General features: G+C 46.1%; 1 protein-coding gene, 10 non-coding genes and 3 pseudogenes across 11 annotated transcripts; 13 read left to right on the top strand and 1 right to left on the bottom strand.

Annotated features, from left to right (window-relative positions):
- The first annotated feature begins 3,130 nt into the window (after window positions 1-3,130).
- LOC119296952 lies at window positions 3,131-3,267 on the top strand. The gene has a single exon (XR_005145461.1). It is a non-coding gene; the product is annotated as a small nucleolar RNA snoR77 (small nucleolar RNA).
- Window positions 3,268-3,322: 55 nt separating this feature from the next.
- On the top strand, window positions 3,323-3,458 carry LOC119296968. Its single transcript, XR_005145468.1, has one exon. It is a non-coding gene; the product is annotated as a small nucleolar RNA snoR77 (small nucleolar RNA).
- A 63-nt stretch (window positions 3,459-3,521) lies between these two features.
- LOC119296683 lies at window positions 3,522-3,615 on the top strand. The gene has a single exon (XR_005145358.1). It is a non-coding gene; the product is annotated as a small nucleolar RNA R44/J54/Z268 family (small nucleolar RNA).
- A 560-nt stretch (window positions 3,616-4,175) lies between these two features.
- LOC119296100 lies at window positions 4,176-4,268 on the top strand (annotated as a pseudogene).
- An 88-nt stretch (window positions 4,269-4,356) lies between these two features.
- LOC119297292 lies at window positions 4,357-4,502 on the top strand. Its single transcript, XR_005145608.1, has one exon. It is a non-coding gene; the product is annotated as a small nucleolar RNA snoR137 (small nucleolar RNA).
- Window positions 4,503-5,609: 1,107 nt separating this feature from the next.
- Window positions 5,610-5,745, top strand: LOC119296946. The gene has a single exon (XR_005145458.1). It is a non-coding gene; the product is annotated as a small nucleolar RNA snoR77 (small nucleolar RNA).
- A 45-nt stretch (window positions 5,746-5,790) lies between these two features.
- On the top strand, window positions 5,791-5,926 carry LOC119296991. Its single transcript, XR_005145482.1, has one exon. It is a non-coding gene; the product is annotated as a small nucleolar RNA snoR77 (small nucleolar RNA).
- Window positions 5,927-6,011: 85 nt separating this feature from the next.
- LOC119296694 lies at window positions 6,012-6,105 on the top strand. Its single transcript, XR_005145359.1, has one exon. It is a non-coding gene; the product is annotated as a small nucleolar RNA R44/J54/Z268 family (small nucleolar RNA).
- Window positions 6,106-6,689: 584 nt separating this feature from the next.
- LOC119296104 lies at window positions 6,690-6,785 on the top strand (annotated as a pseudogene).
- Window positions 6,786-6,880: 95 nt separating this feature from the next.
- Window positions 6,881-7,027, top strand: LOC119297285. Its single transcript, XR_005145607.1, has one exon. It is a non-coding gene; the product is annotated as a small nucleolar RNA snoR137 (small nucleolar RNA).
- A 400-nt stretch (window positions 7,028-7,427) lies between these two features.
- Window positions 7,428-7,565, top strand: LOC119297020. The gene has a single exon (XR_005145487.1). It is a non-coding gene; the product is annotated as a small nucleolar RNA snoR77 (small nucleolar RNA).
- Window positions 7,566-7,704: 139 nt separating this feature from the next.
- On the top strand, window positions 7,705-7,803 carry LOC119296082. Its single transcript, XR_005144791.1, has one exon. It is a non-coding gene; the product is annotated as a small nucleolar RNA Z103 (small nucleolar RNA).
- A 3,188-nt stretch (window positions 7,804-10,991) lies between these two features.
- LOC119297006 lies at window positions 10,992-11,119 on the top strand (annotated as a pseudogene).
- Window positions 11,120-21,000: 9,881 nt separating this feature from the next.
- Window positions 21,001-22,429, bottom strand: LOC119348821 (serine carboxypeptidase-like 50). Its single transcript, XM_037616811.1, has one exon. The coding sequence runs from the start codon at window positions 22,367-22,369 to the stop codon at window positions 21,038-21,040; it is 1,332 nt and encodes a 443-aa protein (XP_037472708.1). The 5' UTR covers window positions 22,370-22,429; the 3' UTR covers window positions 21,001-21,037.
- Window positions 22,430-25,209: the final 2,780 nt, after the last annotated feature.

Here is a 25,209-nt window from a genome sequence, read left to right as displayed (position 1 = left end):
TGATCCTATTAGGAGAGTTAATTTGCTAAGTAAAATAACAATTTTAAGCAATATTTCCAGCAGCAACACGCGGGGAATCATCTAGTATATCTTAAACACATACTAGGACTATATGTACGCCGCTGCCCACTCAAGTACACAAATTTTGATTAATACTCCCTTCGTTTCTAAATATAGGTCCTTTTAAAGATTTCAATATAGATTGCATACGGAGTAAAATGAGTGAATCTACACACTAAAATACGTCTATGTAGTACATATTTGAAATCTCTAAAAATACTTATATTTAGGAATCAGAGGGAGAACTTCTCTGTCGCGCTAATATACGCAGGTGATTTTTAAAGCAGTGTCAGAGAGCTACATAGTCACAACTCTCGGTCAGCGGTCTTCCCATACACACAACTCCACGTGCATTTCACACAAAGAAAAATTGTGTACGCGTCATAATACCATAAGAGCAACTTCAAAGGGGCGACCCATTTAATCTGCCCATGTCCGTTTGGGTCGCGCTGAACAAAAACGCCGGTCCAACGTGCCGACCCAAACCCAAAATGCGTCCGTACCGACCCAAATCCAAAATGCTTCCCCTCAGTGTCCGTCGCGGCCTCACATGTCGGCCGGTCAACCACCCCACATGGTCGTAATTAATGGCGGCCACCAACCGCGGTCCCATGCGTCAGCGATGGCGGGCGTCCTTTTTTAATCCAGGCGCGCGGGGGAGGGGTGGGGGGCTCATCCACTTCCAGCCTCCCGTCCTCATCTAGCTACCTTCCCCCCGCCGACGACAACCCTAACGCCACCATGGGCTTCTTCGCTAGCAAGAACATTAGGGTGAAGAGCGGCGACAACCATATTCTTCTGCAAAAATAGCTTCCGCTAACTGTTCAAGACACATTGCCAAAGAAAGTCGACGTTGCATTGGTTTGTGTCAGTAGGTTTTTCAAGAAAATATGTTCTTATGTCACCTCCATAAGTGATATGGAGAAGCTAGAGGAGAAAAGGCTGAGACGTTGTGCACTCTTGAGGCCATATTTCTGTCATCATTTTTTGATCTTATGGTTCATCTTTTCAACCCAAGTGAGGCTAGGAGGGCCAATAAAGTACAACAACATGTACCCGATAGAAAGATCATCCATGAACCTATTTTCTTGGTGTCCTATGGTTTCTTCCTTATCTCAAAAATAATTCAATATATGTTATGTATATATTATATAGGAATAGTATGAGGCTAAAGGGGTTTGTTCGTACCAAAAGCCATCCTGAGGGGTCAATTGCAGAGGGCTATCAGTTTGACGAGTCCATTACATTCTGCTCCCATTATTTACAAGGATGTGAGACTAGATTTAACAAAAATGCAGAAATGATGTCCCTGAGCTCAATGTAACTACTACGCCATATTTTACCAACAAGGGCCGGTTTTTGGCTGGAAAGCATATAGTGACCTTAGATCACAAGTCATGGCTGCAAGCACATCAATATGTTTTGTTTAATTATGATAACATAGGTCCATACTTGAAGTATGGTATTCTAAGAAATTTTATCATCTGAGCCTATGACCGATATTTGTCATAGTGCCGAATTCACATACTTGTGGGTCCTCATCTCCATCTTGAAAAAAAGAAAAAAAATCCTCACCTCCATCTTAAAAAAGAACAAACCTCACTCACACAACTAGCAAGTGCCACGTGGCAGACTGTGCATTCATTTCCATCTAACAATACTAAGGCTGGCCACAGTGGGAGTAACATCACTAGTAACATCATATTTTTCAAGATATTTTTGCTTATATGGCACATATTTAATGATGAGAGAGGTGATGGTGGTAACTTAGCTAGTTACTGTAACATCACACATACCAAGACAACATGAGTCTATTAGACTAATAAATAAACCATAACATGACAACACACATATGTTACTATCCACTATGAAGATAGTAACATAGCCTAATAAAATGTGATGTTACTAGTTTAAGTTACTCCCCATTGTGACTAGTCTAAGCGGGTCCTCGCCTCCGTGTCAGAAAAGAAAACCCTCACCTCCTGGCACAGCCCACCGCAGCCAACCGGAGGGCGCCACCTGGCACAGCCCAACGTTGGCACTTGCCTTCTCCCGACCGTGTGTGATTTTTGTCTACTTCTGGCAAGTAGATGGGCTCGCTACGTGTGTGGCCGGCCCTTGAACAGGCCGAACACTCCTTCCCGGCCCATTGTTTCTACGAACCCCTCCTCGTCATCCTCCTCTATTTATACGACCAGGTGAACAAACCCTAATCCCCACCCCGCAGCCGCCGCCCGTCCTCCTCGACATTTGCTTTCTCTTTTCTTCCGCCTCTTCTTATCTTCTTGTTCGTTCCTGGTATTATTGATGCGATGAAGAGCTAGTTTCTATTGATCCGCCGTCTTCAATGGCGGCGGCGTGATGCTCACCTTTACTACTGGTTCGTATTCACCGAGCATCCACCCAGCCAGATCTCCCGTTCTTGTTTTTGATTTACTATTTTCTTTCTCTCGATCCAAAGATCTATTCGTGCTAGCTTCTTTTCGTTCCTGGTATCGATGCCATGAAGAGCTAGTACCTATTGATCCGCCGGCTTCATTGGCGGCGGCGTGATGTTCATAGGTTTAGGGTTACCCGAGCATCCGTCCAGCCAGACAGCCCATTCTTGTTCAGATTCAGTTTTCTTTTCTCTCGATCTAAGATCTATTCGTGCTAGATTTGTATGTAAATTTCGTTTTCTCTCGGCGAAGATCCCAGCAGAGAGGTGGTGAATCTCCCTCGTTGAGGCCTCTCTAACAATTTTTAATCTTCGCACAGTGACGAGACGACGTGGATTTTGTGGATGTGTGATATTCTGGTTCTGTCACATCTGTTGCCACGGATACATCTTTATCATTTAGTATCCAATCTTCTGTTTTTGATCCGAGGGACCTATGGATGGACAGCCCTTCCCGTGCTGTGTCTACCAAGTTTGCCTTCGGACATTATATAGCAAATTGTTCTTCAATTATCTTGCTTGAAACTCTTTTGTGAGATGGAAACGTTTGCTGACATTCAATTTATGTATAATCCAATGAATTTTAGTTCCTTAATATTAGTCTTATAAAAAAGACCCAACGAGCGACGATTCAGGCAGCCCCTATGCCCCATTACAATGGCAATGGAGGTGTTGCGTTGCTCGGAGAGTAAACCTTCTGCTCTTCAGATTAGCTGAGGGGGAGGCTCTGCTTCCCTCCTTGAAGCTTGTCTAGTAGTCTTAAGAACATCTAATAGTCCTTCATTACAAACTTTGTAGAACATTTAGTCTGACGAGCGATGATTCAGGCAGCCTCTTTACCGTTACAGTGGCATTGGAGGTGTTGCGTTGCTCGGATAGTGAACCTTTTGCTCTTCAGATTAGCTGAGAGGGAGGCTTTGGCTTCCCTCCGTGAAGCTGGTCTAGTAGTCTTAAGAACATCATCAGTATGTTTCTCATACCAATTTGATTGATCTGTTTTTTAATTTTCTGGTTGGTGATCATGAAAACAAATGATGATAGCAAGACAGGGACATCAGAATCCTGAATTTCAGGGTTATGACAGACTACGTCTATAATGGGAATCTCTCTGATGTTTTCGCTTTCCAAGTTAAATTGATCTGCTTTTCTCCTTTTCAACCATTCTTCTTTGGAATACCGTTCACTTTCCCGTTTGCAATTCAGATCTTGGATGACAATGCTCTGCTTAGGGTTGGCCTGTATGCTTTGGAGTACAGCTAGATAGATCCAGCTGTTACACAATTGGCAACTGAAGCTATACAGGAACAATGAACATGTTCAACTGACCCAAGGCTTCCAGATGGCCCTTTCTGACTTGAATGGAAGCAAAACAACTGATGTAAAAAAACATTAAATATACTATGAATAAATGGGGTCCTTGTGAATGTATATTTGGCTGGTCATATTTGTTTGCCAGGACACTGAATGTCAGTTCAATATGTAAAGCAAATCATTAAATGGTTCTACAACATTAAGAATAAATCTAGTTTTCAGTCTTGTGATGAGGGATGATTCAGGCAGCCTTGTGTTATTGCATTTTCAGTTTCAGCCTTGTCTTAAAAATTATCTGATCATCAATGCAAATGTTTTGAGCGACAATTTCTTTGTGATATATTTTTTACTGGATGTAATGCTGAAAGCTTCCCGATGATGATCAAACTATACTTTCGTTCTTCTGATGTGCTATCTTGGTGCTGTGCGGAAGCAATTTGGAGACCTGAGCTGAGGAAATGCTTGATTATATAGTTCTTACCCAATAATTGCTTTTTGCTATTTATTCCATGTTTTCTTAGTTTGCGATGAAAAAAATGTTAGTGTTTGTTGCTTCACAACTGGAAGGATGGCCTGTTGATAACAGTTTTGTCATCCCGTAGAGGGAAGCATAGATGAACGGAAACACAAGCCAGCATTAAACAGCACTGCGCTCTATCAAACCGTGTGGTGTTACCTGTCTTCTGGCACATTTCTTAGATTTTGTTCCTGATTTTGTAGCTGATAAGAAAGCCAGCATTACAGTGCTTTGGTGGATTTTGCAGATGTGGCTGAATAGATATTGCAGTTGCAATTATGTTATTTTGTAAATGCAAATCAAGTGTTGTCAAATTGTTGCATTAGGTGGAAGTTGGGTGCAGTGCATGGATGGTAGGAATCTGTTTAAACATCACTTTCTTCAAGCAATCAATCAGTTTTGTACTATGATGATCAAACTAAATAGTACTTCAGTTCTTTTGCTTGATGCGCTATTGGTGCTGAAGCAATTTGGAGCTATGTAAAAACAGTTTTGGTTAAATTTTCATATTTTTAGTGTAGTGTTGCAAATGGAAATGATTATTTTTTGTTGTACTCTTTTTGCAGTATTTCTTTCTTGCGCTCCTTCACATCTGTAAGAATACCCTGACAAAAACAGTTTTTTTTTGCGGGTGGTAAGCAGTTTTTTTTAAACTGCACACATTATACTAATTTATAAAATGGAGTCAGAAAGACCGACATCATATACGTTTCCAGGAACTTTATAGAAATAACATCAGTTAATAAAGATTATTACGAATAAGTCAAACACCAGTGGTTGAATCTAAATTCTTCTGATCTACAAATTAGCTGAGGGGGTGGCTTTCCTTTCCTCACTGACGCTTGTCTAGTAGCCTTAAGAACATTTTCTATCTGTTTCATACACAATTTGGTTTCTTCTGGCGAAGGTCCCAGCAGAGATGTGTTGAATGAGTCTTATCTAACAAAGTTTTAATCTTCGCACAGTGATGACACGCCGTGGATTTTGTGGATGTGTGATATTTTTGGTTCTGTCACATCTGTTGCCACGGATACATCTTTATCACATTAGTATCCAAATCTTTTGTTTTTCATCCGAGGGACCTATGGATGGACAGCTCCTCCCGTGCTGTGTCTACCAAGTTTGCCTTCGGACACTACAAAGCAAATTGTTATTCAATCATCTTGCTTCAAACTCTTTTTCTGTGAGAAGTTAACGTTTGCTGACATTAGATTTATGTATAAGCAAATGAATTTTTGTTTCTAATTTTCAGTCTTACAGAACAAACCCAACGAGCGACGATTTAGGCAGCCTCTTTGTCCATTACAATGGCAATGGAGGTGTTGCGTTGCTCTGAGAGTAAATCTTCTGCTCTTAAGATTAGCTGAGGGGGAGGATCTGCTTCCCTCCTTGAAGCTTGTCTAGTAGTCTTAAGAACATCAACTAATATCCTTTGTAAAACATTATAGTTGACGGGCGACGATTCAGGCAGCCTCTTCACCATTGCAGTGGCATTGGAGGTGTTGCGTTGCTCGGATAGTAAACCTTTTGCTCTTCAGATTAGCTGAGGGGGAGGCTATGGCTTCCCTCCCTGAAGCTGGTCTAGTAGTCTTAAGAACATTTTTATCAGTTTGTTTCTCATACCCAATTTGATTTTGACCTTTTTGTTTGTGAAATGGTAGTTGAATTCTTGGTTGGTGATCCACGAAAACAAATGATGATAGCAAGACAGGGACATCAGAACCCTGAATTTCAGGGTTATGACAGACTACGTCTATAATGGGAATCTCTCTGATGTTTTTGATTTCCCTAAGTTAAATTGATCTGTTTTTCTCCTTTTCAATCATTCTTCTTTGGAATATGGTTTTCTTTCTCTTGCAATTCAAATCCTGGATGGCAATGCTCAGCTCATGGTCGGCCTCATCCGCAACATTGTGCATGCCGCTAGATTGATCCAGCGATATATAAAGCAGTTACACAATAGGCAACTGAAGCTTGATAACATTTTCATGAATATGAACAGACATTTTTAATCCAAAAACAATTAACATATTGACCTCGCTCTACTTGAACATGATCTTTATCCAACCCAAAGAGCTTCCAGATGGCCTTACAATGGCAATGGCAATGGAGGTGTTGTTGCTCAATCTGATATTTTGGTCAGTTCAGTACGTGAAACAAATCTCTGCCTACTGAGATCAACATTAGCATACAACTAAGGTTGATTCAAAGACGCCACCTGTCTACATCATTTGCAACTGAAGCTTAGCAAAACCTGTGGAATTTTAAGTGTCAGCCTTGTTTCAAAAAAATACTAATCTGTTGAATGTTCTGGGGACAATTTCTTTCTGAGATTTTTTTCTGTACTGGATCTAATGCTTAAAGCTGTCCGATGATGATCAAACTAAATACTTTCGTTCTTCTGATGCGCTATCTCATGGCATGGTGCGGAAGTATTTTGGAGACCTGAACTGAGGAAATGCTTGATTATATTGTTCTTGCCTTCTTCAAGTTTTGCTATTTTTTTCATGTTTTTTCTGCTTGTAGTTTACGATGGAAAAAATGTTTTTCTGTTTGTTGCTTCACAACTGGAAGGATGGCCTGTTGATAACAGTTTGGTCATCCTGTAGAGGGAAGCATAGATGGATGGAAACACCGGTCAGCATTAAACAGCATGACGCTCTATCAAAACCGCGTCATGTTACCTGTCTTCTGGCACATTTCTAACATTGTGCATGTTTCTATTTCTTAGACTTTAGTTCCTGATTCTGTAGCTCGTTAATTTGGTGGAAGAAAGCCAGCATTACACGTGCTTTGGAGGATTGAACTTGCAGAAAGCTCAATCAGTTTTGTTTAGTGATGATCAAACTAAATACTTTTGTTCTTCAAAAGGTCTGATGTGCCATCTCATAGCTTGGTGTGGAAGAACACCTATGTTTATCAACAGCATTATGCCTACCGCAGTTCATCTCATACCTTGGTGAGGAAGAACACCTATTTTTATCAATATCAATCAGTGCTTGGTCAGTTCAGTACGTGAAATGAATCACAATTTTGCTGGTTCTTTTGCATCTTCTTTTGTGAAGAGTCACTTAGAGAACTTGATGGAACGAGTGATGATTCAGGCAGCCCTTTTGTCTGATTACAATGGTAATTGTGGTGTTGCATTGCCCGGAGAGTGAATCTTCTGCTCTTCAGATTAGCTGAGGGGAGGCTCTGGCTTCCCTCTCTGAAGCTTGTCTAGTAGTCTTATTAAACAAGAAATTTATTGCCAGAAATTTTGGTGGACGAGACATAATTTTGATTTGTTGATGTTTTGTTCAGTAAAAGATCAATTCTGGTGATGTTTCATTTCTTTTAGAGTTTTAGTTTCTGTTCTGAGATTGCGTTCTTGTTTTAGATGGAAGTGAGGATCCTTTCCCCAGCTTATCGACTATGATTATACTGTGCGCAAATGTAATCCTTTATCAGAGGATTCCAAGCCAGAAATCTGATCCATCTCGCCCAACAATTTGTGTCCCTTGATGCATGCACTTGATGCATGCTGTGTGATCAGAAACCGGAGACGATCATGCACTTGATGCTCACATGCCCATTCACCAGGCAGACCCAGGAACCGGAGACGATCATGCACTTGATGCTCACATGCCCATTCACTAGGCGAGTGAAGTCCGAAATAAACCTTGAGATTGTAGAGGTCGACGCAAATGAACCCTGACCTCCAAATCCCTGAAAGTCCATACCCTGACCTCTTTGATCCCGGTCTATCCTAACCCTCGATATGTTTGGTACACTGGGAAACACATAATCCTGATTGGGAACTCGCTTCTCTCAGTGTTGCACCGGTCAACACATCATGACTCTGGAGTATGCTGGTCGCAAAACTTGGCCTTGAACATGTTGATATATCTACATGGCACTTGGCGGGATCCGTTGAGGAGTGGTGGGATAGAAGAACCGGCATGGATATTCCATCACGCAAGGCCATGACCTCTCTTACCATGCTTGTCTCTTGGGCAATTTGGAACGAAAGGAATGCCAGGGTCTTTCGACATAAAAGTGCACCGCCCCCGATCGTCCTCAACATCATCCTCGAGGAAGCGAAACTATGGGTCGCCGCGGGTGCAAAGAAACTAGGGGAAATCATAATACGCGAGTAATTGCCATGCGGTATTGTATGGACACTTGTAAAACTCTATTCCTTTCTTAATTAATATATGAGGCAAATCTTTTGCCCTGTTTCAAAAAAAAAATGTGCTTGCCACTCTCCGCTGCACTGCTTCAGACGCTCCTCTTCCTCCTCGGCTCGCATTCGTGTCGTGTGTATGATAGCGACCAGAAGAAATCGATTGCTTCGTATTGGTGGCTGTATGTAGGTAGCCTCCTAGAGAATCAATCACAAGTTTTGTACGTGCGTGTTGCCCCTCGTGGCATCGCATCACAAGAAAAACTGAGCCAGCTAGCGAATGTTGCTCGCACCCAAAAGTAATCGGCGAGTTGATGCATTGCTTTGGCGACAGTCAGAACTGATTAAGATCTGAGGCCAACAGACGCGGTGGTGGGACTATAACGCCCACCTTCAAGCCTTCAGCGGAAATCATGGCTGCCGTCTTCTCGCCCTTCTCGGCCTGTTCCGGCCTGCTCGGGTTGCAGCTTGCTGCTAAGGAGCTTGTCCGGGCTGTCATCTATCGCCGCTGCACCGCATCGATCGGCCGGTGGTTCGCGCCATGCGGGTGGATCGTTTGGGGAGTAAAATTTGTGAGGAACAGAATGAGGAAGGAGATGCACATGACAAGTGGGCCCATGTACTAAGTGACACTTGAAATCAATCCTGGTTGGGATCGCGCCTTTCCTATCACACCAAACAAGATTTTATCCACACAGGGTTTGGATTGACTGGGATTTGTAAATACAGGGTACAAACTTTAGGGATTTAGAGATGAGGGTTCACTTACGTCGACCTCTGCAATCTCAGGGTTTACTTTAGACTTCACTCTCACCAGGCAGACATGGCACGAGGTCCTATCTTGGCTACGCTTGCCGGCGTCGACGCTCGAGCATGATGATTCGCTTATGGACTGGTGGCTGCGCACGAAGGAGTTCACACCGCCCACTCTACGCAAGGCGCTGAAATCCGCAGCGCTCTTGGTCCTGTGGATGATATGGAAGCATAGGAACGCGTACATTTTTTACCATGTTAGCCCGTCGCTCAATGAGCTTCTAGACACGATCAAGGACGAGACCCGGTGTTGGGCAAAGGCCGGAGCTCAAGGGCTCAGGGTCGTTTTGCCATCATCCTGGGATGTCTACTGGCCCCTGACGGCTGTGTAAAACTGCTTCCTAGGAGGATGTAAATTCCCTCTCTTTCCAATGTAATGAAACGCAAAAGCCATTTGCGTTTTCTTGAAAAATTGTCATTATGTATTAAAAGGATCTGCATGCATAACTGGTGTCATCGATTTGTAAATTAATTCCAGTTTTTGGGTTCTGTTTTATGATGGGCTGAGGTGATGCTAAAACAAGATATTATTGAGATTTTCTTTGATGAATACAAAATCTAATGTTTGTTTTCTTCTATACACTTGCACATGTTTTAACCAGCACTCCATACCATATGATTGTAGCTTTTGCTATGAGTAGTTTTAGTAACTTGGCATCCGATTTTTACCAAGAATGAAGTAGTTGCACTTATAAACCATGTATAACAAACAATGTATAACAACAATATACAATGGGCATCTATACAATACTTGTTCCCATATAAGAATTGTAAATAATCTAATGCCACCGTCTCAAGGCCATGCTTTGCTCCACATGAGCTGCTGCTGCTTCTTCTATCCACTGCTAAGCTTTTGTTCTGAAAGCTTACCTGGTCTCACCTTCTTGCTCTCTGTCTTGTCTGAATCCTCAACTGCTGTGATGGTTCTCTGTTTCGGCTCCTTCTCCCTAATTTCCCGAGTCATCAAAATATTACATAGGTGTTTGTTCATGATTGGCTTAGGAGCAATTCAAAGTCATCACACTTCAGTAAATGCTAAACAGCGTAAGAGGAAAGACATCTATAAGCGTCCGGTAAGCACGTGTCACCCAGAGAATTCTGGGTGCGAAAGGTATTTTACATCATTCAGTGATTCAGCTAGATTCACAGTAGCTCTATTAACATGCCCTTGTTTTCAATGTCTTTTATCGGCTTTCTCCTTCGGCAAAAGTGTTCTCAAAATCAGCTCTTTGCTCTCTTAGAGTTGAGAGGCCATCCATGTTTAGGCCTCCTTTGGTTTGTAGGAATGTCATAAGATTTCTATAGAATAGGATTTGCATAGGAAAATTTCCTTTGAGGCCCTTTGGTTCGTAGGAATGGATTCCTATTCCTATATAGGATAGGAATCAATCCTTCACATTTTGGAGGAAAAAAAACATTAGCTAAGACTCAATAGAAAAATTCCTATCCTATGCATCAAATGACATCTCTTTCTCTATAGCATCTCACTTCCTATGATTTTTCTATTCCTACAACATTTCTATCCTATAAACCAAAGGAGGCCTTAGGGTGACAAATAGGAGCAAATAAATAGCATCTCATCATTCAACGACCACACCATATGTTCATCAGTCATCTTGCCTGAAACTCTTCTGTTCTGGTGAGATGGAAAGGTTTGCTGATATTCAATTTAAGTTTGGTGAAAGTTCAGGCATCCCCTTTGCCTGATTACGATGGCTATGGAGGTGTAACTTTAGCTCGAAGAGTAAATCTTCTGCTCTTAAGATTATCTGTGGTGGAGGTTCCTTGAAGCTGGTCTAGTAGTCTTAAGAACATTATCTGTTTCATTCAATACTCAATTTTTCTGTTGACGTTCTGACTTGCCAATGGAAAAAACCATATAAATCTTTGACCTGTTCAGTTCAACAATTCAGTTCATGGTGCATTATGTGTACATCTAGATAGGTCCAATGATTGATAGTTGTTGCATCGTTGGCATCTGAAGCTCAAGAACTCATTCCCTTTTTATCGAATAGGCAATGAACATAATCTCAACTTACAGTGAACGTGCTCAGACCTTTTTTCATTGAAATAAACCGATTTAACCAACTCACAGTGAACACATGACCAGGCCTTTTGATCTAAGTAAACGATTAAAGAATGAACCATTGGACAAACACTATGGGATGTTCAGCAGGAGGTGTTTGTTCATTATAGTTCATAGTTGGCTTGGCAGCACTTGAAAGTCATCACACTTTAGTAAATGCTGAAATGCTTAAGAAAAATACAGGCTGTGTTTGATATCAAGGTATTGCAAAAACCAAAGTATTGAAAACTATAGTATTTTAGTCCGTGGGTACAAGATACCACAGTTTTGACATACCAAAGTATTTTGAAGCATTGTGAATACTACGACCTGTTTGGCTGCTTTATGCAGCAAGGTAAAAATAGCTAGCTAGCCGGTTCATAGCTGTTACAAACACGTCTGTTCCTAACTAGTTACAATTACTCGAGTAAGAGCTAGTTGGGTATGGTATGGATACTCGTGTGTCATAGCCGGCATCGATGGACAAACATCGGAAACAACAGCTACAGCAGCTCAGCTTTGCTGATCTGCTGGAGGATGGCGACGCGTTGGCACGTCAAGTTCGTCCCCGACCTGATCGCGGCGCGTGCGCTCACCGCCGACGAGGGCGAGATCCATCTCAACCACAACGTGCTACGGATGGTCCTGATCGATAGACGAGGCGTGACAGTGGACGCGCGGTACATGCGCGAGGGTGAAAGCATCGAGATCGGCCAGGTTCTCTCGTTTCCATGTCATCTGGCTAGGGTTGACCGCCTCGCTGCGCGGCCATGCACGACCGCGCTGCATGCGGGACCCAGCGTGCACCGCGGGGAGAAGGAGAGACATGCAGCGGCTGGATGCGAGACACCTGGCGAGGGGAGAGTTGCTGGATCAGATCCATGGCCGTCTCGCCGCCATGAGGGTCCCAGCTGCAGCAATGGAGTGGGGGTATTTAGCGGCCACCGGGGGGAGGGGATCGCACCTGATCCCCCACCTACCACCACTTCCATCAGGTCAGATTCACATCTCGCCCATCTCTTCGGGCACCTATGGGAGAGATCTAGGGTTTCCTCCCCTCCTCCACCACCGTCGGGCGATTCCTTCGGTTGGTGGCGCGGCAAGGTCCGTGGCGACGACCGCTCCTTTGCTCAGATTGCGGGGGGTTCGAAGACCCGCGGCGATCAGCCCATGACGACGGGAGACCATGGTGGGGGGAGATTCGGAGGCCGACACGACTTCGCTGGCCGCGGCGGGTTCGGGGGTGGACGCAAACCACCTCCGTCCAACCAGACGCGTCATATGGTGTGGCAGCGGCCAGATCCATCGACGGCCGCACCGGAGAGCTCGAGATCCGCTGAAGGAGGGGCTGGATCCGCTGGAGGAGGAGCTGGCGACAAGTGGGAGGCTGCGGCGCGGGCGATGGGAGGGGGAACCAAGGCTGCGCCCCCCTGCTGCTACTCCAACCACGACTCCGATCTCCAAGGGATCTAAGGAACGCTGCCTCAACTGCAACTATCCAGGTCATTTTGCTCCTCGTTGCCCTACTATTCGCTGTGAAAAATGTGGCAAGCTTGGTCATATGGCTCAACTTTGTCAAACCTTGAGACCATGGGAGTGTGTTCCTTTACTGTGTGGGTTTCAATCTCCTGGCCAGGGTTTTTTCTATATTCCCGATATGTGGGCATCCAAGCAAAGCTCTGAAAAAACGAACAATGTAGTTATTACTGTCATAGAGGGGGTGGCTACTGTGAAGGAGATCGAACATGAATTTAACTGCATCTTTGCACGCAAACCTAGCAAGAAAAAATGGCGGTGTACTGCTCGTTCCATCAGTCCTGCTCAATTTGTCATGCGGTTTCCTAATGCCAGTGAGGTGGAAAGAGCATGTTGCTATGGCAAACGCCTTCCTCTGAAAGATGGCTCTGTCATTGTTTGTATTACCCCTTGGTCTGCATCTGTGGGGGCTAAAGGATCTATGGAAAAAGCTTGGGTTTATGTGAGAAATATCCCATTGGAAAAAAGATGCTCTGAGCATGCTGCATATGCTGGGGGGCTGGTTGATATAACTCTGGAAGTCGATGAGGCAACTTTACATAAGCCTGAGTATGCCAGGATATTGTTGGGGTGCCGAGAGGTTAAAAAAATTCCCCCCTCTGCTGAAGGTATGTTAGGAGAACAGTTCTATGATTTTTTCTACGAAGTTGAGAAAGTGGTATCTGTTGGAGGGGATAAAGAACAATCCTCCATTGCTGTTGATAGCAGTGCATCCCCTTCTTTCCCTAAAAAAGCTAGGGTGGACTCATACCCTGCTTCCTCTGCGGAGCAGGGGGAAACTGATGCATCGATGGTGGGAAATCATTCGTCACAGAGCTATGACAAAACTTCACAGAGACTGACGGTAGTTACTGAAAATGAAGAGGAGGAGGAGAGTGATGAGGGGAATCATACTGAGCTACTCATTGAGTCCATGGCCAGGGAGCATGACAAGGAAAAAACATCTTGCTATGATTCTCCTATTGAGAACATGTCACAGGAAAACATTGAGGAGGAGATGGGCTATGAGGATGGGGGTATATCTCCTAAAAAAGGTGCTTGGGAAATCATCCAGACCCCTATCCTCCCTTCCCCTCTGTTTCTGCAACATTATGATAACTCTCATGAGGCTGTGTTTCCTCCTCTGTCAAATTATGTAATCTGGCCCTCACTGCCTCATATTGTTCCCCTTGAAGAAGGCTCAACTGAGGGAGGGGAAAATTATAGTGCTTACACTGTAGAGTCACCATCGGGGTCTCCCATGCGTGAGGTGGGGATGCCTGAAGACCTAACTTCACGCAGACAACTCGAGAAGCTGGAAAAAGTGGAGGATAGAGCTGCTAACAGAATGAAGAAGCAGGACTTTGAAGGTAAAAACATGCTCAACACTAAAAACCAGTTTTCTATCTTGTCTGATGCTGAGATTGTTGTGCGTGCATCCCTCATGGGAGTGCAAATTCCTGATGATAACTTTGACACTGTTAATATTATCCGTGAACTAGAGATATCTAGGAATTTACTTCTTGATAAGAAAAATGAACGAGCCTCTCCTAATATAGTTATTAATGATGGGCTGGGAAACAGTGTCCCCTTGTCCTTAACTTGGGGGGAATCAGACAGAGACGAGGAGGAGAATTTTATTCTTGTCCAATCTAAAGAAAAAAAAGAGGAAGTATCAGAGAAAGCAAACAGTGGTCGTCTCACCCCATAGAGACCCTGTTATACCCATGACTAGAAGTCAAAAAAAGAGGGAGAGGGTATGGCTGCTATGAATCCCGGCAGACCTACCAGGGTGAGAGATAAACCTGATCGATACAAATGATCAGAATCTTTTGGAATTGTAGGGGGGCAGGTAAGAAGGGCATGTCTACCTGCCTCACTGATATGATACATGCTCATGAGGTGGATTTCCTTGGGTTGCAAGAAACTATGAAAAGTAACTATACTCCTTCCTTTTTTAGAAAATTGGATCCACTTCAGAAGTTTTATTGGGAGTGGAATCCTTCTAGGGGGAAATCTGGAGGCATCCTTTGTGGCATTAATAGAAATAAATTTGATATCCTAGAGGTGAAGCATGGGAAATTTATTCTGCAAATTGACCTCCTCGATAAGAGTAAGAACTATAAGTGGGCCTTGCTGGTGGTGTATGGGGCTGCACGGGATGAAAACAAACCTGAATTCATTGCAGAAATGTCGTCTATGTGTCATAAAACTGTTATCCCCTATATAGTGGGGGGAGATTTTAATATTCTTCGTCATAGTGGGGAAAAAAACAAGAAAACCCCCTGTCTCATTTCTCTGATGTGTTTAATTCGGTTATACACCTGCTGGGGCTAAGAGAAATTGATATGTCAGGCGGCTGCTATACTTGGTCAAATAAACAAGAGAACCCTACCTTAGAGAAATTGGATAGGGTCTTAATGTCGTCAGACTGGGAGGACCTTTATCCCCGTGTCTCTGTTCGTAAGTTGGTCAAGGAAATTTCTGATCATAACCCTTTGCTGTTAGAGGGGGGTGTGGCTTCATCTAGAGCCCCTGGGAGTAGATGCTTTAAGTTCGATAATGCATGGCTAAATAACCCAGACTTTCTTCCTCTGGTGACAGAAATCTGGTCCCAGCCTGTCTATACTAGTGATCCCATCGATATTCTTAATATCAAGTTGAAGAGAATTAAGAAGTTCTTCAAGGGTTGGGGATCTAATATATTTGGTCATAACAAGATCAGAAAAGATCTTATTAGACTTGAATTACAAGAGCTAGAAAAGCTGGAGGAGGAATATGATCTCTGTGGGGAGGCGTATACGAGAAAATTGAACATCCTAGCTGAGCTTAATACCATGTACATTGAAGAAGAGACCCATTGGCACCAAGTTTCTAATGGGATATGGCTCCTGAAGGGGGATAATAATACAGATTTTTTTCATAAAGTGGCTAATGGGCGATGTAGAAAGCACACTATGATCTCACTGGAGTGTGGCCCAGTTATCGTTGAGGGGACCAAGAATTTGTTATCTCATGCTACGGCGTATTACAGAGACTTATTTGGTCCGGCCCCTGGGAATACTTGTAAGATCGATGCCTCGCTTTGGTCTCGGGATGAAAATATCATGCCCGAGGATAATGAGTACCTGACTCGTCCCTTTTCACTTGAGGAGGTTAAAGAAGCACTGTTTGCGATAAAACCAAATCGAGCCCCGGGACCGGATAATATACCGGTGGAATTTTACCAGCATTGCTGGGAGGTTGTGAAAACAGAACTGTTCAACCTTTTTGAGTGGTTCTATGAGGGAAAATTAGATGTTCAACGACTAAACTACGGGATTATTACACTGTTGCCTAAAACAGTTGATGCAAGAAAAATCCAGCAGTATAGGCCTATTTGTTTGCTACGGTGCCCATATAAATTGATCACGAAAGTCATGGATCTCAGGGCCGCGAAATTTGCTAACAAGCTTTTCAGCATTCAGCAGAATGCTTTTATTAAAGGACGACATATAGTGGATGGTATATTATCCTTACATGAGGTGTTGCACTATACTCATATAAAAAAGGAGGTGGGTGTGATCTTTAAGATCGACTTTGAAAAAGCCTACGACAAAGTGAATTGAGACTTCTTACTAGATTGTCATGCTAAACGTGGGTTCAATTCAAAATTGTGTGGGTGGGTGTCGCAAATCCTTAGGAATGGCACGATGAGTGTTAAAATCAATGATGAGACTGGGCCTTATATCCAGAGTGCTAAAGGGGTGCGGCAAGGTGACCCTCGCTCTCCATTTTTATTCAACCTTGCAGCAGAATGTTTAACCAAAATGGTTATTGCTGCCCAAAAAAACTGTCTTATCAAAGGATTGGCCTCGGACCTAATCGAGGGAGGGGTGGGCATCCTCCAATATGCTGATGACACCGTCCTGTGCTTTGAACATGGCACGGACAGGGCTGCTAATGCTAAATTGTTGCTTTATCTCTTTGAGCTCATGTCTGGTTTGAAAATCAATTATGATAAGAGTGAAGTGTTTGTGGTGGGAGGGGATAACGAAACTGACAGGATTTATGCAGAGATATTTGGTTGCCATGTGGGCACCTTACCCATGAGGTACTTGGGAGTGCCAGTAACCTATTCCACTCTTAAGAACATCGAACTAGATTTCTTGGATGCTAAAATGGTCAAAAAACTGGATGCATGGGTGGCATACGCAGCCTCCTCGGGTGCTAGACTCACTTTGCTAGATTCTAGCTTGGATGGTATTCCTTCGTACCCGATGTCCATGTTTCTCTTTAACAAAACCTTCATTGAAAAAATTAATAAGCATCGCAGACGCTTCTTTTGGAGGAGGAAGAATAAGAAGCGTGCTTATCACATGGTTAGATGGGATAGGATCTGCCGATCAAAGAGAATTGGTGGCTTGGGAATAAAAGATCTCCACAAGCAGAACATTAGCCTCCTTGTGAAATGGTGGTGGAAGTTGGAAACTTGCGATGGGCTATGGCAACGCATTATCCGAGCGAAATATTTCAGGAACAAAACCGTTGCGAATATCCGTAGCCGCTTTTCTGATTCCCCTTCCTGGAAATCCATTATGAAGGTCAAAGATACTTATATGGCTGGGAGGAAAATCATCATTAACAAAGGAGATTTGGCTAGGGTTTGGCACGACCCATGGATAGATAACTGCCCATTACGAGAGTGTTTCCCTGTCTTATATGACATTTGTCAAAATCAAGATTGCACCATTACTTCTTTTGTAGCCAACAACTACGATCTAGTTTTTAGACGCAGGTTGTTTGGTGCATTGGAGGAGCAATGGGACTGGGTGGTGTGCGAGGCTAAAAAAAAGTCTTTGAATGAGAATTCTGATATTGTCTCCTGGTCCTTGAATAGTGGGGGGAAATTCACCACTAAATTTGTATATGAGTGGCTGGAGAGAAACTTATCTGGACCTAACTATAAAAAGGTGTGGAAAGCTGCAATTCCCTTGAAAATAAATTTTTTCCTGTGGCAGCTATTCCAAAATGTTGTGCTTACACGCGATAACATGCGACATAGGAATTGGCCGGGAAATCCTATGTGCTCGTTTTGCACGGAGGTGGAAACTTCTAATCATCTATTCTTCACTTGTTCACTCGCCCGTACGGTCTGGGGCGTGCTGGGGCTGACTGCGGGGGTCTCTTGTGCCCCCAGGTCTATTTGGCAGTGCTTTGCTTGGCTGTATAAGTTTTTCTCAAGGGGGAAGAAATTTTATATGATGATTATTGCAGCCGTGTGTTGGGCGATTTGGTGCCTCCGCAGCAAAACTACTTTTGACAAGTATAATGCTCGTACTCCTTTGGAGGCTATCTTCATTGCCTGTTCTTTTATGTTATACTGGGCAGGGCTGCTTAAGGAGGAAGACCAGACGAGATTCCAAGTGGGGGTGAAGAGGCTGGCTAATGTGGCGGCTGCCCTGGCGGACAGATCATATGCTCGCGGCAGGCTGCTCTTGGGAGGTGGGGATGGTATTCAGATTGGGGAGCTGTCTTAATCCTGTTATCTTTAGATTGGCCTATATCCACTGGGGTCTGATGCCCGCTGGAGTTGTTCTTTTGATGATACTGATTCATCCTCTCTAGAGTCCTATGGTCTAGACAGGTGCTTTTGGTCCGAGTAGTGGTTGAAGTGTCGTCAGGTTTTCGCCCCACAACAGATAGTCCGTTCTAGGGCTGTCATGCAGTGGGTTTCCTGTCGATGCGCCAACTCGCTCGTGCCCCTTTCAGTCTCCTTTTGCTGGGTAGTTTTCGTTAGCTAGCTCGGTGCTTATCTTGTGAACATGATTGACAAAGGCTGATGTATTTCCGTTGATTGCAAAATTAATGGAAAGGGGTGTGAGCCCGGTTGGAAAAAAAAAGCAGCTCAGCTTTGCAGCCGCATGCCTGGGTAGCAAACTCCACCAGCAGTCCAATAGGACTTGCTCGCTCCGTTCCGCACGGCTAGTGTAACGGGGCTGGAGGGGGAAACAACGGGAGGCAGGGATCAATGCCGGCATGAAGAGGTGCATGACATACTGGCGATCAGCTATCGGACAGTTCACCATGACAGCACATCAGAGGCAAAGGTTGAGCGAAGGAGTTCACGGACGAGATTCAACAGAACAAGGTCGTCAAGCAGAAGCAACATGAGGATGAAGGAGGAGGTGACAACGGCTTGGAGCAAGGCGGAAGATGACGACGAGGCGTTTCTTTCGCCAGCTCAGTTTTTTAAAAAGAGGTCCATGGTTCTTTTTTAAAAACAGAGAAAATACCATGGTTTCGCAAATACTGAAGTATTAAAACCATAGTTTTTAGTGATAGCCAAACACCTCATAATAATTAAAACCATGGTAATCTCAAATACTGTAGTATGATAAGTAACCTTTACAATCTCTTTCATCGTTTCTTTCTTCAGGAGCTCCCTAACTGGTCGGTACGCAGCTGTCACACAAAGATTCTGGGCGCAAAACGAAATTAACAACTTTCAGTGATCCAGTCAGATACTTAGTTACTAACCCGGGTTAAAAAGAAACGCACTAACAGTAAGATCAGACCTGCGCTCGAATCTCTCAAAAAAAAGTTTGTAAGATATGCAATTTTTTATGTACAGCACTTCCAAAATAGTTCTTGCGCGTTCAATCTGCCTCATGCTTTCCGCTTATATCCTCTTCTTCTAATGGTTGTTATGCTGTCATGACGTTCCTTACAATAATTCGTTTGACTTACTCATAATTTGTGTGAGCCCTTGCGATGGATTGGTTTAACACGGTCCTTCTGAGAGCATCTCCAACAGCCGCGCAACGCGTCGCGCGCCGTTCGCCTGGTTTGGCGCGGCCGGCAGCGGTGGCTCCAGCAGACGCGTCAAAATTAAACGCGCGCGCGTAGCTCCAGCGGCCGCACTAAAATGCAGCGCGCGCTAAACAATGCGTACATTTTTTAAATAAAATTCATAAATAGAAAAAACGATACATAGATATTTTACATAGTTCCATAGCATAGATAGATAAAAATTATTTAAATAATGCAAGGACATAGATAAAAACTACTTGTGCAGCTACAGCCTACTCCCAGTCGTCATCGTCATCGTCATCGTCGCCATCCTCGCTGGTCTGATCCAAGGTATCGAGCCACATGTCTTCCCAACGATCATCATCAGATGTAAAGATCGTCTCACCACCATTCTCAACTACATCGCACTGGGATAGTGCCAGGGCCTTCCGCCGACGCCTGTCCAACCGCTCAGCGCGGCGCCTTTGCGTCTCCTCCTTGCGGCGCCTTGCCCAGTAGGCTTGCTCGTAGGATACGTCCTCCGGGTGTTGTTGGCGCCACTCCGCCATGACCCGCTCGTCCTCATGGGCGACGAGGAGAACGCTCGTCCTCATGGGCGACGAGGAGGCGGTTCTGCCACTCAGCGTGCTCCGCACGGTCTTGTGCCGTGCGAAGACGAGGCGGCGGGGCGACGTCCAGCGCCTGCTGCAGCGTGTGGACATCGTGAAAGTTCATCTGCTGGCGCGGCCTGCCTAGGCGCCACGCCGTCGTGTCGTACACGCGGGCGGCCTCGTGCGCCGCCTCGAAGGTGCCGAGGCCGAGCCGGAGTTGGCCGGATCGTATCTCCGAGTAGAACCCACCGTTGGGGCGCTGGCGAACGCCGCGGTAGCCCGACACTCCTCGGCGGCGCGGCGGCATGGTGGCGGGGCGCTGGAGCGGTGGCGCGGGTGGCAGCGGAAGCAACCGAGGAAGCGGTGGAGGGGCGTGTGGCAACGGAAGAGGAAGAGAACCGTGTGCAATATGCGTGTGGCGCGCGCCGCATTTTATAGGCGCGCCGGAAGCGGTGCGGCAAAAAAAAACGCGCGACCTGCCGCCTTTTCCCCCACGCGCGCAAACCGTTCCCGCGCGAGCGATTTTCCCGCTACCGCTGGAGCGCGCCGAAACGTCCCGCACCCAAAAGACTCGGTTTACCACGCGCGCTTTTTACCGTGGCTGTTGGAGATGCTCTGATGTCCGTGCTGCATGGAGGGTGTCAAAGGGAGCGAGAGAAGGGTAACACCTAGATGTAACCATTTTTATACTGAATAAAAATCAGTACTACTAACAGTTTCCGTCACGGCAAAAGACCACCTCCATCAAGCCCTCGGCCGGCAACATGTCGCGCTACCTCATGCCGCTTCCGAAGACACCCGTCTGCGTGACCCATCCCTCAATCATCTCCTGCGCCGCGCGCCCGTTGTCCACTGGCACGAGGTGCCCGGCGCCGTACACCACCACCTGCGTCAGCGCCCCCGACCGCTGCACGTACCCGGCGAGCTCCTGCTCCTCCCCTTCGCCGGTCCGCCACACGGCGCGCTCGGCGTCCTGGAACGCGCGCAGGCCGCCCCAGCGCAGCTCCTTGATCCACGCCTCCTGCGACACGACGCCGTCCCGGAGGTCGCGGATGCCCTGGTACAGCAGCACGCGCGTCTGCCGGAGAAGCGCCTCCACCTCCGGCAGCACGCTCTTCATCACGTCATCCTGCATCGCCTCCCCCACCGCGTCGCTGCACCCCTCCCACGTCACGTCCGGGAGCGCGCCCAGCGCTGCCTTGACCTCCGCCCTGTTGAGGAACTTCTCGACGCCAGCCGACGCGTACGGCCGCTGCTTGGCGAAGTCGTAGAGCGTGGCGAGGCCCGTGACGTTCTGCAGCCGGTCGAGCACGCGGGCCCGCGCGTCACCCGCCTCCCGCCACCGCGCGGCCTCCGTGAGCGCCACCGCCTCCGCCTGCATCGCCTCCATCTCCCGCCGCTGCCGCGCGTTGACGAGGCCCATGAAGTAGGCCGAGTCGGCGTGCGTGGCCACCTGCGCGACCGGGTGCGTGAGCCCGTTCCCGATGGCCACGCCGCGGAGGTTGATCCTCCGCCACGCCGGCAGCGTCGGGTTGGCGGCGAATATGTGCGCCCCGGCGGCCGGGACGTACTTGCCGGCGTAGCTCTCGCCCGAGAGGAAGAAGGGCCGCTTGCGGAACGCGGGCGTGTTGGCGTCGAAAAACGACTGGAGCGCGGCGAGGATGTGGACGGCGACGGCGGGCTGGTCCCTGGGGATGAGGGCGGGCGAGGGCGCGGCGCTGAAGCCGGTGCCGAGCGGGCTGTCGAGGAAGAGCAGCCCGAAGCGGCGGTTCCAGGCGAAGGGGTTGCGGGTGAGCGAGCTGCCGTCGGGCGCGTTGGCGAGGTAGGGGCCGAGCTCGAAGAGGTCGCCGATGAGGCCCGAGCAGCCGGGCCCGCCCTGCAGCCAGAGGAGCAGCGGCGTGTCGGCCGGCGTGGCGGCGAGCGGGGCGCTGGCCTCGTAGAAGGCGTAGAAGAGGGAGGCGTTGGCGGACGGGTCGACGGAGAGGTAGCCCGAGCTGGTCGGCAGCGCCTCCTCGGGGAACACCGCCGCCGCTGTCGCGAGCGAGACGGCCGCTGCCGCTGCCGCGAGGAGAGCGAGGAGGAGGGGTGGGAACGGCGGAGCCATCGATGGGCACGGGCAGGAGCAGGGTGGAGTGAGGCACTGATGACCGTCTTGTACCGCCGGAGTATATACGACGAATGGTTTGGCTGGTGAAGCGTTCAATGTGGATCCATTTGAGCTGAGTGGGAATCACGTTACTACGGACGAGCTGAAATGGAGCACGCCGGCGGACGCACAACGGAGACGGCATACTCTGGGATGTGCTAGGCGACGAGTGGAACGAGACAAGGAAGTTTACTCGTGCATATGGGTATCTGGACGGCCGAGTCTAGCTAGTTTTTGAAACTATTAACTAATACACGAAGGACATTTTTTGTGTACACATTCGATTTTTTTTTTTTTGCAATACATTACCTTTTTTTCCAGACATATATTTTTGATGTCAACCTTTTCATACACATTCTACATTCTCTGTATACATAAAGAACATTGTTTATACACACATTTAACTTTTTCAAAATACATGATTAACGTCTTCTAAAACATATATTTTTTATGTTTACTTTCTTGCGTACACATTGTATTTTTTATATGCATCCGAAACATTTTTTTTATATACAAGTTTAACATATTTTAAATAAATGATTAATACTGTTTTAAACACTTTTATGTCAATTTGTTTGCATATACATTGCACATTTTCTGTATAATTAGGAACATTTTCTATATACATCAGTAAAAAAATTATATACACTTTTACTCCCTCTGTCCCAAAATACATGGCGTATAAATCCAATCAGAAAGTCAATTCTTTCTGAGTTTGACCAAATATCTAGAAGGAAATATCAACAACTACAATATTGGACAAATAGATTATGAAAATAAATCTAATGGTTGATATATTGATACTGATTATACTTTTTATCTTAATATTTTTTGTATATATACTTCGTCAAACTAAGCAAGCATTGAATTTTTTATTGAATTTATATGTCATCTATTTAGGGACGGAGGTTGTAATATTTTTTAAATCGGGATTGCTATTATTCAGCTAGCTGAGATTTAATTTAGTCTCAAGCATAGCCGTTTAATTAATGCATTGAGATTCGTGCTTGTACAGTATTTGTCTCATGCTGAGAAGAGCTCCCGTGGTGGGCTTTTGTTTGATGGCTTGTTTTGAGAGTTGGGTATGCGTCCTTTTTTTGTCCGGGGCTAAAATGCATGTGCTTATTATATTTATTTACAGTCATGTCTGCTCCAACCTCTTTCGCAAAGTTGCATATCAGCGATGGAGTCGCGTTGAGCTCGAGGGAGAAGGTGATCCGTCATTCTTTACTTCGATGGTTGCTGTGGTGGTGCCGGAGGCAGGTGACGGACGTTGGTGTCAAGCTCAGAGATGTTCTGCTATCTTTTCAGTTTTGTCATGTCAGTCCTTACGTAACTTGTACTTTAATTTTTATAATATGAATGAGACATGTATTACCATAAAAAAACTTTATACTATATGCTTTGTTGTTGGTTGTTCTGTCTAGCCTTTTCTATATCTGATCCTCCGCTTGCTCTATTTTACATATTGCCTCTGTGGGTGTCGGTGCTACGGGATGGCCCCGTTTCTGTGGTCCGACCGACCCAGATCTGGCGGCGGCGGCGGCTTCCAAGGCGGGCTGGCTGGGGCATGGCTGCTCCGGCTGGCATCCACGAGTCCGTGATGGTGGCGGTGTGCCACAGATCGAGGGAGGCGGCACAGCAGCATCGCTCGAGGTGGTGTGCTGGTAGCGGCGACTTTGGCCGGATCTGGTAGGACTAGTGGCGGAGGCTACTGTGATGCGAAATGTGACTCTTCCAGATGCGGTGGTTGGTCTGCTCTTGTGGCTTCGGTGGGCGTTGGGTTCTCTGATCTGGGTTGGGAGAAATCCCTGCTTCGAGACGAGGCTCACAACGGTGACGCTCGCGGGCGTCGTTTCCTCCCTGGAGGCGTTGTGTTGGACCCGATCGGACTCCCTTCCTCGAGCTTGGGGGAAACCCTTGTCTTGGTTTGGCCTCCGGACCGGACGGCAGTGGTGGCGTCAAGGCGTCGTTACCTTCTTGAAGGCGCCGCCTTGTTGCTTGAGGAGTCTTGTTGGTGTGGCTTGAGTCAGTCGGCTGCCACTCTGGGCATGGGCCTCCTGGGCGCAATGTACGCCATCTTCGGTGCTCTCACGATGGTACCTTCCCTAGGTCCGCTCGGGCCCTGCCGTTCACTTGCCGACTTCCTCTTGGCGCAAATGGGTGGCGGTACGTTGGTTTGGGTTGGCCTTGGGTTTTGGTCTTGTTGTAGAGGTCTCGGCGTTGGTTATGACGTGGCTTGGTTGTTCTGTGGCTTGGCTTTTGTCATTGGCATGAGGTTGAACTAGGGAAACATGTATCATAGTAGCCAGGGTGGGTGTGCATGGTGGATGTGGAGGCTAATTCTCGTGATTAGCGTTGTAATGGCTGAAAGGCCTTGTATCCGGCTTCTTTGCCGCTTCTTCTTTAATGCGATGATATGCATGCTTGTGCGTATTCGAGAAAAAAGATACATTGCCTCTGCTTGCTCTACTTTACATACTGCTGATGTGCTCGTATGCTGATGTGTGTTTGGATGCCTTGCTTGTGGTTCTTACTTGCTATGGTTATGATGTTTTATATACCGTTTTGCTGCAACTTTCTCTTTGAGGGCTTTGTGTTATTGGTTATCCTATATGTTGTTGTTTTTAATTATGAGGTTTAGGGTTCTCGGGGTTGACATGCCCATTTGCTGGTTTCTTACTTATTGGGTGGATCAGAGTTAGAAGGTTGTCCAATTAAATGAGGTTATAGTTTTAGGGTATGATAGGTAGTGGCGGAGCTAGTCGAAAATCATTGAGGGGCGAAACACAAATCAT

The sequence above is a fragment of the Triticum dicoccoides genome, chromosome 1A, assembly GCF_002162155.2.
Source record: "Triticum dicoccoides isolate Atlit2015 ecotype Zavitan chromosome 1A, WEW_v2.0, whole genome shotgun sequence".
NCBI lineage: Eukaryota > Viridiplantae > Streptophyta > Magnoliopsida > Poales > Poaceae > Triticum > Triticum dicoccoides.
The sequence above is the reverse complement of the archived record's forward strand: the minus strand, read 5'-3'. Positions and strand labels throughout refer to the sequence as shown.